Here is a 15,085-nt window from a genome sequence, read left to right on the forward strand (position 1 = left end):
GGAATATAATCTTTAACCTAAAAACTGGAGTATCTCTTACTAAGATAGTATCTAACACTAAAAAAGAGCTAAATTAGCAGTAAAGGTATAGTTAACCCTAATAGAGTCATCTAAAGAGATTTAAGCTTTAAATATAGGGCTTCTAATCCCTATAAGCTTCTGTTCCCATTTAATATCAACATAAAGATTATTAGTTTAAAGATAAAAGTAAGATATCTAGCAGATATTTAGTAGATACCTAGTAGATATCTACTAACTCTTCTAGGTCTTCTCCTCTATCCCTTTCTATAGAAGACGAAAAGCAGAAGGAAATTAGGGAGAAATAGATATAACTAGAGGCTTTAGAACTAGATATAAAGATCTTAGAAGCCCAGAAATACTTAGATAGCCTAAATCAGTAGAAATCTACTCTACTTTTTCTCTCCTACTTTCAATATATATATATATCACTTAATCTTCATTTTACTCTTATTTTATTATCTTCTAAATATCTATTAGATATCTAGTAGATATCTAGTAGATATCTACTATTTACTTTCTACTAATATTTTTATTTATTGCACTAATTTCTTAATTTAGACTTCCTAATTCACTTTTAAAATATATCAGTCCACTATAAATATTCCAAAAAGTTCAGAAAGAGCAGCTTTTTTTAAGAGTTTTCTTAATTTTTTAATTTTTTTTGATTTTTTTTTGATTTTTTTTTGATTTTTTAGTTTTTTTTTATTAAAGTTATTATAGAGATTATAAAGATCATAAAGATCATAAAAATCATAAGAAAAATATAAGAAAAAAGGCATTTAAGCCTCATCTTTAGGATCCAGGGGGGCGGAAGGATCAGAAAAAGGGCCCTAGGGGCCGGTAGGACCAGAAGGAGGGTTTTTAGATAAAGAAGGAGAGGGAGGGTTGAATTTAAAGCAGGCAAGCCACTCATAGATAGAAGGGTTAGAGAGGCAAGCTAATAGATAATCAGTAGATATCTACTAGATGTTTAATAGTTATTTACTTACTGATCTTGGCCTCCTAATAGCTCTTATAGGGGATATCTATGATTATTAATCTTAACTGACGCTTAACGCTAGTTTTATTGATCTAGATATTTATTAGACACCTCCTAGACAGCTGAAAGAGGTCTACTTACTTTACTATAATGTATAGGTATAGCTAGTTTAGAGATAACTGGAGTAGTAGGGGTAGTTGAAAAGAGGCCTTTAAAAAAGTTAATAGCAGTCTGTTTTTTCTTTGGCTTAAGGGTCCTAGCCTAATTTTTCTAAACAGCTATTTTATAACTCTTTTCGATATGGGAATAGAGGGTAGGAGTTTTACTGAGTAGTTCTTAGTAGATGATTAGTAGATCTTCTGTAGATAACTTATAGATGACTTATAATACCCTTAGTGTAGTCTGGGACCTGATAGAAAATTTTGTCTATAAAGATGATGGCTTTACCTTTTGAGTCCTAGATATCTTATAGATGATTAGTAGATATCTCTGAGTTATTAAAATAAGAGAAAACTGACTAACTTAAAGGGCGGTAGGGTAATCTGCTTTTTAGGGGCCTCCCTTAGATACCAGTTATAAGCAGTATAGGCCTTCAAGAAGCTAGGCTTTATAGAAGGAGATATGATAATATAAAAAGAGGTGGTGAAGATGTCTATAAGAGGTCTGGAGGATGAAAATCAATAAAAACTGATGAAATCAGCAGTCTGGAGATGTCTGAGAGATAAAGAGAGGATGATGGAGAGAGGTGTAGAGAGGAAGGATGGTAAATAGTGGAACAAGCTGTATTTTTAGAGGGTGTACCTTGCTTATTTCAGTCTAAGCCTAATCGGGTTAGGGAGTGGGTCAGGTGCCCCCTGAACCCACTCTGAGGTGCCCCAAATAACTGATTCCTGATCGTTCACTACTGCTTCCAAGGTTCCAAAGTTATTATTAGTACTTAATCAGCTCGCCGACTCTGCTCAGGGAGCATCATGGTCTATGCACCCCTCTTGTTGGTGTAATCATTTGTTCTGGTCAGACCTGAGGATCAAACGATGAAATATGTATGTATATGCGGAGACCAAGCATCACTCCAGGCAGAATCTCTGACATACGTGTCCGACGATTGCTCTACTGGTAAAAGGGCATTTGATAGGAAAAGTCCTAAAGATGAAGAAAAAAGTATCTACTGTCTATACAGCGCTCCGGGCTTCTTGCTGAGGTATCCCTAAGCTAAAGCACAGGAGCCCTAGAATCATTCAAAAGGGGAATCCCAATGCTGATGTTCCCCATCCACTTTGCATATTGGTTTATCGCTTACACTTCCTATTGTAGGCCTTTCAACCGAGATTGATAGTACTATATATATGGCCTCAGCCTCCACTCTATAGGAAGATGGAGCAACATCCCACTAATTCCCACAAAAAGAACCTATCGTCGGTGCTACCAGTGAACAACCTATTCGTTAGGACGTGCTCGTATCCGCACCGACTTGGCACCCTCGAAGGTTCAAAACACGTTTGCGCTTGGCTCCGTGCTTGAATGACAATCCATGGATATAAAGTCGCGATAACTAGGTTATACGAAACGACCGGCTTTAAACTGGAATTTGTCCTATCTCCCTTTGATAGTCTATTCCAGTACGTCCCAATCTAGTATGCTTCCTAAGGAATTCTTGCTGTAACAGTCTTTACTAATAGAGCCTTTGGCAGATGTATTCTTTATTTAGAGGACGAGCACGCGTGTCAGGGGAGGATAAGCTGCAGGATGAGAAACGGTTTTGGCGACCTCGGGACTTGTGCGGTGTGACTCCTGACATGCCTATATGCGGCCCTACCCACTCGGCCATGAGGCTATTATTATTGTATTTTGTCCCGGGATCCTCCACACACATATAGGAATCCAAATATTCGGATAGCCTGCTTGGAGGAAACCCACATCGTGAGTTCCCGGCTAGGAGCAACTCTACATGTAGTATAGTCGAGGGATCGACACCCTCTGAAAAGAAAAGGGGGGGGGGGGGGGCGACCTTTGCTTGGAAGGCAGGTACCTATATACAGCGCTAGTACTGATAGGCAGATCAGCAACAGGACCGAACCTTCGAACTCAGAGGGTATAATATATGTATGAAGGTCAATACTTCTCGGCTAGAGTAAGTGCATGAATCTGATACTTGTCCTCGACCAAGCATGGTCAGGGGAAAGACCCCCCAGAAACCAGACTAGGAAGTCTGGAAGCTTCTTCCTCCCGTCTTGGCCTTATGTAGTAGTACATTGTACGTACCTGATCACAAAGTGTAGGCCAGACCCCAAAAAGGGAGACAGTCTCAGAAAGAAAAAAGAAAAGAAAAAGGAAAAGAGAAAAGGCCCCCCTCTCGCTTCTTGACGACCGCTCGGGGAGCCGGAAGCTGTTGGGGGATCCACCGACTGCAAACCATCGGGATCTGACGTTCCCACCACAGGTTTTCAGCCGGCCTCTAGCAGGCTCTAGCTGGTGTGGATAACTAGTAGGAAGCTTCCCAACAGCTTCCGCGGCGCCGCTAGAAACGGGGGATGCGCGGGTCGTGGAGAACCGAGAGGTCCAATTTCTTGGAGTGGGACTGGCGCTGGCATAGCTCCATGTGCCGTCAATCAGGGGAGAACACGAGATGCCGATGGGGAATCGCTGGGCCGTCCCGTCGGACCAGACTATTGACAGGAGAAAGTTCTCGTCGGTGGTACATATTGTCATAGACTCGAGAATATGTACGTACTTGGGTCCTATACATCCGTCAGTATACGACTAAGGGGTAAAAGGAATCTGCGGCCTTGAAGCCAGGTTGGGTGGCGACTCATCCACATTCAGGCTTCCAGATCGAGACCGGAAGCAGACGATCCTTTGAGACAGACGCTAGGCAGGATGGGGAAGGGCTCCAGAGAGACGATTATGAATTTGAAGGTGAATCACGAGAGCAAAATAATCTAGGGAGGTTCATCGCTGAATCAGAACCAAACCAGAATCCGTGGAAAGTGCCAATTGTCTCCCGGTACGATGTTGCAGGGGGTGATGAAGTGGTATCAGGTATAGCGGCGGGATGTGCACGAGGCAGTGCGCGACCCGAGACTGGTCAGATGTCACTTTTTCGAGACTGCTCGTGCGTGTTCCCCACGAGAGGGAGAGCGATCGCGATGCCATGTCCGAAGATGCACTACAGAGCAATCATAAAGGGGGGGATGAGACCCAACTTCCGAAGGATGCAAGTTAAGTCAGACTGAGAACTCACCAAGTATTCGTATTGGGGCGTCATGCGCCTCTGAAAGCACAAGGCGGCCAAGGCAGCACCTAGGAGGAGAGTCGCCCAGACGCGAGATCGACCACTTCGTCACTATATATACACATACCTCCATCAGGACTGCGGCGGGAGATAACCCGAACGGGACACGCGCGACGAGGATGACGGACAGGGAAGCCGAGCGACCGCTGGAGCTTGGATGGAGCCTATTGACATGCTGATTCGGCAGACGGAACGCCGCCGACTCCAACTCAGGCGGGGGGGGGGGGGTCGCGATCTGGAAGGGAAGGGAAAATCAGGGGAGACGGAAGATGAAAGGCGCGGGCCGGAAGACGGAGGATGCATGATGGGTGAAGTGCAGACGGGAAGACGGGGGGTTGGGATGAGGGTTTGTCAACACATCATCAGGAGTGTTTTCTGGTAGACTCGGATCTATTAGAACATACGATAGTAGCAGTAGTAATAGTAGGAGCCGTAGCATTAGGAGTAGGAGTATTTAATCTTCTCAACCAGACCCGCCCCGGACAATAGATAGCATCCAGGGGAAGGGTGGATTGGCATCGCAGACTCTTTTCGGCATTAGTTCTCAACGACTCCTATATAAGGCAGAATCCGAACGACTCGATTGCATTTCCCTCCAGTTGTGAAGTGATCGTTATCCAACTCTCCCTTACTCCCCCGTTCTTGGCGGCCGAGTCCCACCGGGCCTTGCGTGTCCCAATCCCAATCCAATCCCATTTTCAAACCTTTTCCTCTTCCTCCCCTCCCCGCTCACCTGCCTACTCTTCGCTCGGTGCCTCGAATCACACCGTGAAGGGTCGCTTCGTGACCGAAGAAGGGAAAAGAAAAAGCACAATCCGTTTTCCCTCTGTCCTCCCCCCCCCCTTCTACCCCCCCCCTTTTTTTGATGACCCGAACGTGCACGACTTTGCATCCGTGAACGATCTTTTGCTGCGTTCCCCCCCCCTACCCTTCAACCCTCTCACCGGTGCCTCCGCCGATTTTCTCCTCATTTGCCCCTTCGTGGCTCCCTCCATGTCCGAGTAGCTCCTCGTGCACTGCCGGCCTCTCGTTCGACTCTTGTCTGTGTGTGCGTTGAGCGTGTTGTGGTGGATTTTGCGTGCCCACATTCCTCGGGTCCTCGCCAAGGAATCTTCCTTCCTCAACCATGAGCTATCAACAATCGGACATGTATCACGATCCCTCCGCGCGTTCTCCGGGCTCTCAGCGACATCAACAACCATTACATCGCCAGCCCTCGCGCCAATTTGACGCGTACGGTCCCATGCCTGTCAACCTGTACGAGGACCAGATGGCCCGCTACGAGTCCGCCCGCCTGGAGCGGCTCAACCCGTCGCTGCAAAACAACTCCTACGCCTACGATGTCTCCGGCTCGCAGACTTGGAACCCGAATGGTTTCGCCAATGCTCAAACGCTGGGTGGCATCCGGTCGGCCTCTGCCAGCCTGAAGCCGGCCGCCCGCGGACGCACCGGCCTGCCCACGGTATGTGTTGACCCCGGTGCTCCCCTTCTTCCCTCACGTTCCCGGCTCTGTCTCCCCCTCCATCACATCAAATGAACAATCGTCATGGTACTGACGCACGCATCCCCGCTAGACATGGTTAGACCAGCAACCCGGCATGCCCAATGCCTTTTCAAACATGGGTCCTGGCCCGATTCAGAGCAGCGCGATGCGGCCGGAAGCGTCGGCTTCCTCGGAGGGCGACGATGAACTCATCCCAACTGCGATCGTCATTAAGAACATCCCGTTTGCCGTGAAGAAAGAGCAGTTGGTGCAGCTGATGACTGAGCTGAACCTGCCCCTACCCTACGCCTTCAATTATCACTTCGATAATGGCGTGTTCCGTGGACTGGCCTTCGCCAATTTTACTTCCGCCGAGGAGACGGCGACCGTGATCGACGTTCTGAATCATTTTGAACTCCAAGGCCGCAAGTTGCGGGTGGAGTACAAGAAGATGCTGCCCCTGCAGGAGCGAGAGCGGATCGAACGGGAGAAGCGAGAGCGTCGCGGTCAGCTAGAAGAGCAGCATCGGCCCATGGCTTCCTCTCAGCTGCAGACCCAGAGTTCCATGTCTTCGCTGACCTCGCACATCCCAGCAACCTCCCCCTCGCCCGTGTCCCAGCGTGGCCAGAAACTGGGTGAGTTGTCATTTGTCCTTCCCTGACAGGGAGAAGAGGCTCGCTAACCAAGAATACCAATATAGACGTGGACCTGAACGACAGCCAGACTCTTTCTTACTATTCCCAACTGCTTCTGTTCAAGGAGGATACCGCTCGCGATTCTGTGATCTTCCCTCCTAACCTTACTCCGTCCCAGCGGCGCACGGTTCATACTCTGGCTCACAATATGGGCCTGGCCCATGCCTCCCGCGGCAGTGGGGAACAACGTCAAGTCCAGGTGTTCAAGGTTGCCACTGGCACCAATGTGAGCCCGCCCTTGTCATCCATCCCACCCGCAGGGCAGTCCGACAGCTCTCGTCGCGGTCTCAACCGTGCCGCCACTATCGACTTCAGCGAGGCTCGCAACGAAGGCGGCCCCGGTGCCTTCAACACCCTGCGCGGCCAGACCTCGAGCTTCCTCGGAGTGCTTGACTCGCCCGGCAACTTTGCCAACACCCAGAATCTGCGAGCTGCCAAGTCCTTTGCTGATCTGCGCTCGTACACTCCTTCCCCCGTGCCTTCCTCCGCCAGCTTCCCTGCTGCTCTGCAGTCCAACGGAACGCGTCTCCAGTATGAGGGCGCTCCTATCCCCACTTCGAACACCCCCACCCTCACCTCCGCACCGTCCGGTTCCTCTCTCGGTATGCAACGAGATGATAACCTGCTGGTCAACAGCCTTGGTGGCCTGTCCCTGGGCACAGGCATCGGAGGCCCGAACGCGAGCCCCCGGAGATTGCGCGGTATGTTCTCCTGGGAGCAGGACAGCCAGCCCTCGGCCGCAGGCGCCATCGGCAGTAACCGCGGGATGGGAGTGGGACTTGACAACGCTCAACAGGAGCGCATGCCGATCCGCCAGCCGCGTGGCCCGACCCCCGAGAAAGGCACCGGCTTCCGCCGTCAAAACGGACACCAGGCGCGCGGCAGTGACGAGCTACGCACCAGCTCCGGCGTCGAGATCATCGTGGAGTAGAGAAACCCATGTGAAGCGCAAAACAAAACAAAAAAAAACACCAAAAACCCAAATTTGACGACGGCGATCCCCCACCCTGTTTTTGCCAACATCCGACTGATTTGCCGCGAGACGAATACGAACCTGTATCACGAGTCCCTGTTCTGCGAAATTACCGGCTTACGAATTCGATGAGGGATGACGAGATGACACCAAAACAAAAAGACCAGAAACTCCATTGTGCTTTTCGCTGATCTAGCCAAAGTTTAGACGTTTATTTTGGGGCAGCCCAGCAAACCACCCAGTTGGAACCGCTATATGTTGTTTATTTTTCTGTTCCGATGCGGCCACCGTTTTTCTTGTTCCGAGTAAACTCTGGCCTCGATTCCATTTTTCTTCCCACCCCCGTTCAGAATTCCGCGGGCGCCGTTTGCGTGCAAATCTCTCTCCATGGCTGTTTTGTGCTTCCTCCCCTCGCATGCTGGAGCGGATCACGACCCCCGCCGCTTGGTGACGAAGGGGACGCATACGAAGAATGACCAAAAGACTCTCCGACAGGAGACACGACAATGTCAGCATTTGCATATCCCTTGGCCTGCCTATTAGTTTGTACATGATGCTTCGCGCATCTAATGTTTTGGCCCTCCGTTTTCTTTCTCTGGCCTCCCCCGTATCCCCTAATATCTCCGAGTCGCAACTCCATTTGGTCCCAGGGGCGGTGGTCTATATCTTTTTATCTCTCTTTTCTTTTTCAATACGCCTTAAGTTGTTTTCTTTTCCCCTCTCCTCTTCTGCCTTCTCGTGTGCGTGATTTGACTGCTCTCGGTGTGAATAGTGGTTGGTCTTGCTGCATCTCCCGCCGACATGGTTATATCATACTTGACAGTCCTTGTTCGTGCCGCGGAGTTAGTACAGACAAATAACAATCCAGGTTGTCCTTCTGATGCATGGGGTTTGTTCCACTATGTCCGGTGTCGATTGAGGGTTAAAACTTTACCCTCCATGTTAGGTTGGTACTTTTTTTTTTTCGTTGCAGTCAAAGGCTTTCTGGTTTCTTCTGCGGTTGTACTCAGATTTTGAAAATGTACCTTTTATCGTTTTAACATGACATTCAATGAATAGATGCCACTACACCTCCGTATAATTGGGATATAGACATGAACAGGACTAAGCTGTAGTCAGGCCGGCACAATGTACGGGGATACCGCACGATTCCGCGATCGTTGCTGTTTATTATGGTCCTTTTCGGCGACATACCTGTCCCTGTCGATCCCCCGTGTCCCATGCGCGTAGTCATCTAGCTCGATCGGGTGAGGGCAGTATCGTGTCGCAGGAATTGGGAATCAGCTTAGCCCAGCCGAAGCAATGGGTCTAAAATATGTCATAACAGCAGACTGGCGCGTGGGCATGCGAGACGCCCAGTTTCATGCCGAAGATGACCTGGGGCATTGTGTTTAGCGTGAGGAATGCGGGTGGTGCTGGTCGAGCACAGAATCAGTCCCGAGGTCAGGCTCATCGTCAATCGGCGCCATGCGCCCAAGAGACAAGTGATTACTGGTGGCACTAACATTGGAATACGCGTTAATCAGAAGTAAGAATTTCGCACACTACCAGGATATCCCCCATTTTCCCATTACAGCGCCCAGAGAACTCGAAATAAACACATAAAACAACTCAGAAGAGAAAGAAGAACCGGGGAATAGACAGGCAATACATCAAGAGTCACACGCCGTGTAGAACGAAGAAAAAAAAAAGACCGTGGAGTAGAGCGGGTGCTGCCGGTCAGGGGGGATTTGCGCCTCCCTCCTGGCCAGCCGTCAACGCCGGCACAACGTTGCCGGTCATTGCAATGTCCTTTTTTCCGACCAACAGTAGCTTTACAGTTCAGGCTTGCCCTTCTTCTTCTGCTCGACCTTCAGCAGCAGCGCGCGGTTGATGCGGGGCAGGACACCACCGAAGGCGATGGTGGCGCGGATGAGGGTGTCCAGCTCTTCGTCACCGCGGATGGCAAGCTGCAGATGGCGAGGGGTGATACGCTTGACCTTCAGGTCCTTGGCGGCATTACCAGCAAGTTCCAGTACTTCGGCGGTCAGGTACTCAAGGACAGCCGTCACGTAGACCGCAGCTGATGGTCGTGGTTAGCATCACAACACATCAAACCAGAAAGGAAGACAAGGGGGAAAGAGATACCCTTAGCGCCAACACGCATCTTGTTCTGGGTGTTGTTCTTCAGGAAACGCTTGACACGACCGCAGGGGAACTAGAGATCGAAAACGTAACATGTTAGTTGACATGTCGCATGGGAGCCCATAGAGTGGGATGGTGCAAGCCTGTTCAATGGAAAGGATGTGCGACCATAACTATGGTAATCGGAGAGGGCCATAGTGGCGAGTGAGGGGAAGTCGAGTCGAGTCGACGCGTCTCTCCATCGAGACCCATCGACAGCAAACTCCTCATCGCACATCCTTCCCGTCGACGGCATGCGACCGCAGGCCCACACAGCAAGTGCACCACTGACCTGCAGACCAGCCTTTGCGCTGTGAGACTTCTGGGCCTTCCCCGCAGAGTCCTTGGAACCACCCTTTCCACCGATGGACTTTCCCTTTCCGCCAGGCATTTTTCAAGCGAATGAGTCACGAAGACGTGACGAGCGCGTGGAAGGTGGATCGCAGGCAAGTTGACACGAGAGAGGATGGAAAGGCGAGTCAGAATGCGATAGGCACGCGCGTTGTTGATGGATGGAGAAGTCAGAAATGTCACAGCCCGGGCGTCGCTAAAGACTGCGACCGCGGTCCGGCGCTAGTCCCGATTTGGAAGAACCATCAGGCTTGTCCACCACAGGCTGCGGGCTGCATCGCTGAATAGCGAGCAGCAATGTGGGAGTTTCATGGCAGGGTGTGAATCCATCAGCTGCATATGTGTATCTGTAGCCAGGGGGAATCAGTGCACTGGTGGATTAGATTGACATAGAAGCCCGTCAGCAGCTGGCGCTGGTAATTGAGGAAGTCCTTTGGTGGCCCTCTATTGTAAGGTCCTAAATGGGTTCGATTGCAGAATCTCCACAGGTAAGGTGTGGAATATCATGAAGCCTGGATTGTAACTGGAGGCTTGCGTAGTAGACTCCAGTCTACCACGCAGAGTTGATCGTTGATGCAGGCCTCACCAGCAGATGTTGAATGCGCGGCGGGCGGAGAGACATCAGGTGACCCGGGGCGATAGTAAATCCGTTCCAGAACGCCAGGTGGCCGCGACGGAAGAAGATTCGAGTTCTGGTTCAGAACTTCTCCTAATCCATCCCGTTCATCCCCGTTTCCCGGTCGCAAGGGTTTAACTCGACAAAATGGTGTCTCCTCAAGTGTGAGTGCTGGCCACATGGCCCAATTGTGGGATTCTTCAGACTGATCGCGCGACAGTACCAATCTGGCCATCATCTTGGTGATGATGCAGCTGGCCAAGAAGGTTCCCTTCGACAATCCGGATGTCCTGATGCTGGTGCGCGGCATGTACGTCTTGTCCAATGTGATCATCCTGGGAGTCTACTTGTACACCCAGGCGCAGATCAATAAGAAGAAGGGTATGTGTGGATACGCTTCTCTTCTGGGTCGCGTGCCCCGATGCAGTCTCCGCCGTGGATGCGTTTCAGAAGCTAAGTATCTACAGATATGTCGACCCTCAAGTACGTGGAGCCGGCTCCCATGGGCACCGGTGAGGAGCCCAAGCCCGTGACCACCACCAACATGGATTACGACAAGTCGCAGCTCCGTCAGCTGATGCGCAGCCAACTGATGGGCGTTGGCATGATGGGTGTGATGCACCTGTACATGAAGTACACCAACCCTCTCCTGATCCAGTCGATCATTCCTTTGAAGGGTGCTTTCGAGGCCAACCTGGTTAAAATCCACTTGTTCGGCAAGCCTGCTACCGGCGACCTGGCCCGCCCCTTCAAGACTGGCGGCGGCTTCATGGCTCAAGGCCAGCCCAAGAGCGACAAAGCCTCGATCGAAAACGCCGAGAAGAACTACCGGGGTGGTGTTAAGGAGGAGTAGATGAAATTTTGCAGAGGATCAGAGTCGGCTTGCGGCATATTCCACTTTTTTGCTCACCGCGATCGCTCATTTTCAACGAGCTTGCTACCCATGACCTATGTGACCGGGTAGCTATTGCATCGGAATGGGCGAAGATAGATGTGCCATGATGCTCACAGCTCCTAATTGTATTATATCCCCATCTCTTCCAATTGCATGCCACCTCGGATGACCTCGGTCGAATCTCATTTGCTGTAAATCCAGTGCTCGTATGTTCTCTGATCATAGTCTTTCAAGCAGGGTTGAAGTTCTGCCCGCTGCGCCGTTCGTTGGATGCGACCCGACGCGATCGAACTGTTGTGCCGCGGGGTCCGCTTCCATGGCGTTCTATGCAGATGTTGCCCGACTCAGGGAGACCTTGTTATGTCATGTCGTTGCCACCACAGCCCTTGCAAGGTCTCCAACAAGCGCTGGGTACAGCATGCCGTGATCAGCATGCCGTGATAGTTTGTGTAGCAGTTGAGGCTAGCTCGAGAGGTTCGGATCGACGATGCCGAGGAGGATTTCTAATCGCCTAGTTGCCACTGTATAGATTCCCGGATGCGATAGTTATACTCTGGGTAGGCATGGATCAGGCCCGTATGAGTCAATCCAAAAATCCGTCAAATCAAATCAAAAGGAAGAAAGAAAAAAAAAATAAAAATAAAAAAAATAAAACCACCAAAACAATAATCATAACAAGAGCCGAAAACTCTGCTGGGTCCCGTGGCTTCCTGTCTGACAGATCCAATGCAGGTCCCCATTCTTTCTACCCCGTTGAGGTTTGCCGGTGACTGTTTTCAGGGCGCGGATACATCCACCGCAGCCCCTTTCGAGACTGGATCAGCTGCATGCGGCATGAGAGCCAATAAAGATGCCCTGGATAAAGGGGTGAATGGAAATTGCAAGAAAACCAGGCTGGACGGATGTATATATGGCGAGTGCTACTATGTACCCCGTAACCTAGATACTGTACCCTACCCCTCCACGAGGGGTACCTCGCTCCAGTACGGGCATCCCCTACTAGCCGGAAGTACAGTCGTGTTGTCATCACTTGCCCCTCCATCAGCCCAGCCCCGTCGCCTCCGTCATAGCTTCGGTCTCGGGTATCGGAATTCCTGCCACGGCACAACCTCTGTAGAAGAATTATCGTGATCCCCTCCGAATCTGCATCGCAATATCTGGCAACACATTCTCGCGTCCCGAGGCAATGTTGAATGGAGACTCGACGAGGATCACGGCACGCTCATTGGGTAGAAGGGAGCTATTGAGGGGTAGCTAGAGCGCAAATATCGTGAGGCTTCCTGCTTTGCCCGGTGTCTGAAACCGGAAAGGGTTGGGGAGAAGCTGTGCCCACGGCAACAAGTCGGGAGGCCGGAGAGGGTCTGGGGTCGTTCTACTCTCGTGGCTCGGTGTAGCAAAGCCTGAACGTGTAGTGAGGTGGGAGGTGGAGGGGTGAGCGGTTCGTTGCGTCAGTCCTCCCCTTCATTATTACTATTACTTCTAGACTTCTCCCCCCTCCCCGACTTCTTTTTCTCTTCCTCTCTCATCATCCTTCCCAACTTCCACCACATATTCCAGTTCCCCAAGGTACGTCCCAATTCATCCCCTCCTCCTCCTCCTCCCTCCCTTATCCTTCCTCTCTCTCTCTCTCTCTCTCTCTCTCTCTCTCTCTCTCTCTCTCTCTACCTTCCTCATCCTCCATCTCCATCCCAACCTTACATCTTCGATTCCTACCATCGCCAGCATAAGTCCACCACATTGTCTAACCTTTCAAAGTTTTTAAATCAGATCTACCGCAAACATGGTTCCCAAGGTACGCGTCATCGGTTCGGCTGGAGGATGTCGCAACATGATCCTCACAGTATCTTGAACAGGTCGGCATCAACGGTTTTGGCCGCATTGGCCGCATTGTAAGTTGTCCCTTCGCCGCGAACGGCTCTTCCCCCCTTCTCGTCTTTGGTAGACGCCGGGGCTAACGCGGTCTTCACAGGTCTTCCGCAATGCGTAAGTGATACCCCTCGACCCCACGTCGTGTGGTACGAATCGCATCCTAACTCTAATTGTTTCACAGCATCAACCACGGCGGTGTCGATGTCGTCGCTGTCAACGACCCCTTCATTGAGGTCCACTACGCTGTACGTACTTCATTCCGATGGCAAGGAGGAGGGAGGGGGGGGGGGGGGGGGTTTGGTGGGGTGACCCCGCCAACTCACGTCATCCATGGCCTCCTCATTCCCTGCGACTATTAGTAACATGTTGAGCTTTAGGCCTACATGCTCCGCTACGACAGCACCCACGGCCAGTTCAAGGGTACCATTGAGATCGATGGCACCTCCGGCCTGATTGTCAACGGCAAGAAGATCCGCTTCTACGCCGAGCGCGACCCCGCCAGCATCCCCTGGTCCGAGACCGGCGCTTCTTACGTCGTCGAGTCCACCGGCGTTTTCACCACCACTGAGAAGGCCTCTGCCCACTTGAAGGGTGGTGCCAAGAAGGTCATCATCTCCGCCCCTTCGGCTGATGCCCCCATGTTCGTCATGGGTGTCAACAACACCTCGTACAAGACCGACGTCAATGTCCTTTCCAACGCCTCGTGCACCACCAACTGTCTGGCTCCTCTCGCCAAGGTGATCAACGACAAGTTCGGTCTCGTCGAGGGTCTGATGACCACCATCCACTCCTACACCGCCACTCAGAAGACCGTCGACGGTCCCTCCGCTAAGGACTGGCGTGGTGGCCGCACTGCGGCCCAGAACATCATCCCCTCCTCCACCGGTGCCGCCAAGGCCGTCGGCAAGGTCATTCCTTCCCTGAACGGCAAGCTGACCGGCATGTCCATGCGTGTGCCCACCGCCAACGTCTCCGTCGTCGACCTGACCTGCCGTATCGAGAAGGCCGCCACCTACGACGAGATCAAGGCCGTTATCAAGTCCGCTTCCGAGAACGAGCTCAAGGGCGTCCTCGGCTACACCGAGGACGACATTGTCTCCACTGACCTGAACGGTGACGACCACTCCTCTATCTTCGATGCCAAGGCCGGTATCGCCCTGAACCCCAACTTCATCAAGCTCGTCTCCTGGTACGACAACGAGTGGGGTTACTCCCACCGTGTTGTTGACCTCATCGGTAAGTCCTGTCAATCTTCCACATTAATGACTGGTCATTCAAGCTAATACGTTTCTTTTAGCCTACATTGCTGGTGTCGATGGCCAGTAGGATGATGCGCGTCCTGGGGCCGCCAGGGCACGGAGTGTTCTCTGAGGTGCTCCATCGACCACAAGGGGCGCCTGCGAAAGCGGGAGGCCTGGACGACGATGAGCTACTTTGTAGAAAAAACCAGATCATAACGTCATTTTAATGAAACAAATACTTCACTTATGTTCATGAATGTTGCAGACATCCACATATGTCAGAATTATCTCCGTAGTTGGGGTCATAAAGCCGAAGTGGAACCTTACCGTTTTGATACTTGGAACCACCTCCAGCTCCGATTATAAGCTGTCTATTGCTTTTTCGCCTTTAGCAGTCATTCTGTCATCTGTCATTGCTTGGAAAGCTTGAAATAGATTTCATTCTGCGCAGATCAAGTCACACTGCACAAGTTTATGCCTGGGTACGTATCTCCGCAACGATGCCTA

The 15,085-nt window shown here is 51.1% G+C and overlaps 4 protein-coding genes across 4 annotated transcripts; 3 read left to right on the forward strand and 1 right to left on the reverse strand.

Moving 5' to 3' along the window:
• Positions 1-5,418: 5,418 nt before the first annotated feature.
• On the forward strand, positions 5,419-7,401 carry N7459_010119 (uncharacterized protein; the record flags this gene model as incomplete). Its single annotated transcript, XM_056949287.1, has 3 exons — positions 5,419-5,754; positions 5,867-6,410; positions 6,476-7,401. The coding sequence occupies 3 exons, from the start codon at positions 5,419-5,421 to the stop codon at positions 7,399-7,401; spliced, it is 1,806 nt and encodes a 601-aa protein (XP_056795220.1).
• Positions 7,402-9,257: 1,856 nt separating this feature from the next.
• Positions 9,258-9,997, reverse strand: htz1 (histone H2AZ; the record flags this gene model as incomplete). Its single annotated transcript, XM_056949288.1, has 3 exons — positions 9,258-9,505; positions 9,571-9,640; positions 9,899-9,997. 3 exons carry the CDS (start codon positions 9,995-9,997, stop codon positions 9,258-9,260), a joined length of 417 nt encoding a protein of 138 aa, XP_056795221.1.
• Positions 9,998-10,720: 723 nt separating this feature from the next.
• Positions 10,721-11,426, forward strand: N7459_010121 (PHO88 family protein; the record flags this gene model as incomplete). The annotated part of the gene is made up of 3 exons (XM_056949289.1): positions 10,721-10,737; positions 10,794-10,954; positions 11,041-11,426. 3 exons carry the CDS (start codon positions 10,721-10,723, stop codon positions 11,424-11,426), a joined length of 564 nt encoding a protein of 187 aa, XP_056795222.1.
• Positions 11,427-13,248: 1,822 nt separating this feature from the next.
• Positions 13,249-14,663, forward strand: gpdA (glyceraldehyde 3-phosphate dehydrogenase GpdA; the record flags this gene model as incomplete). Its single annotated transcript, XM_056949290.1, has 6 exons — positions 13,249-13,260; positions 13,310-13,357; positions 13,438-13,451; positions 13,519-13,582; positions 13,715-14,573; positions 14,635-14,663. The coding sequence occupies 6 exons, from the start codon at positions 13,249-13,251 to the stop codon at positions 14,661-14,663; spliced, it is 1,026 nt and encodes a 341-aa protein (XP_056795223.1).
• Between the last annotated feature and the right edge of the window lie 422 nt (positions 14,664-15,085).

This window comes from Penicillium hispanicum, assembly GCF_028827665.1.
Source record: "Penicillium hispanicum strain IBT 35686 chromosome Unknown utg000009l_segment0_segment0, whole genome shotgun sequence".
Taxonomy (NCBI): domain Eukaryota; kingdom Fungi; phylum Ascomycota; class Eurotiomycetes; order Eurotiales; family Aspergillaceae; genus Penicillium; species Penicillium hispanicum.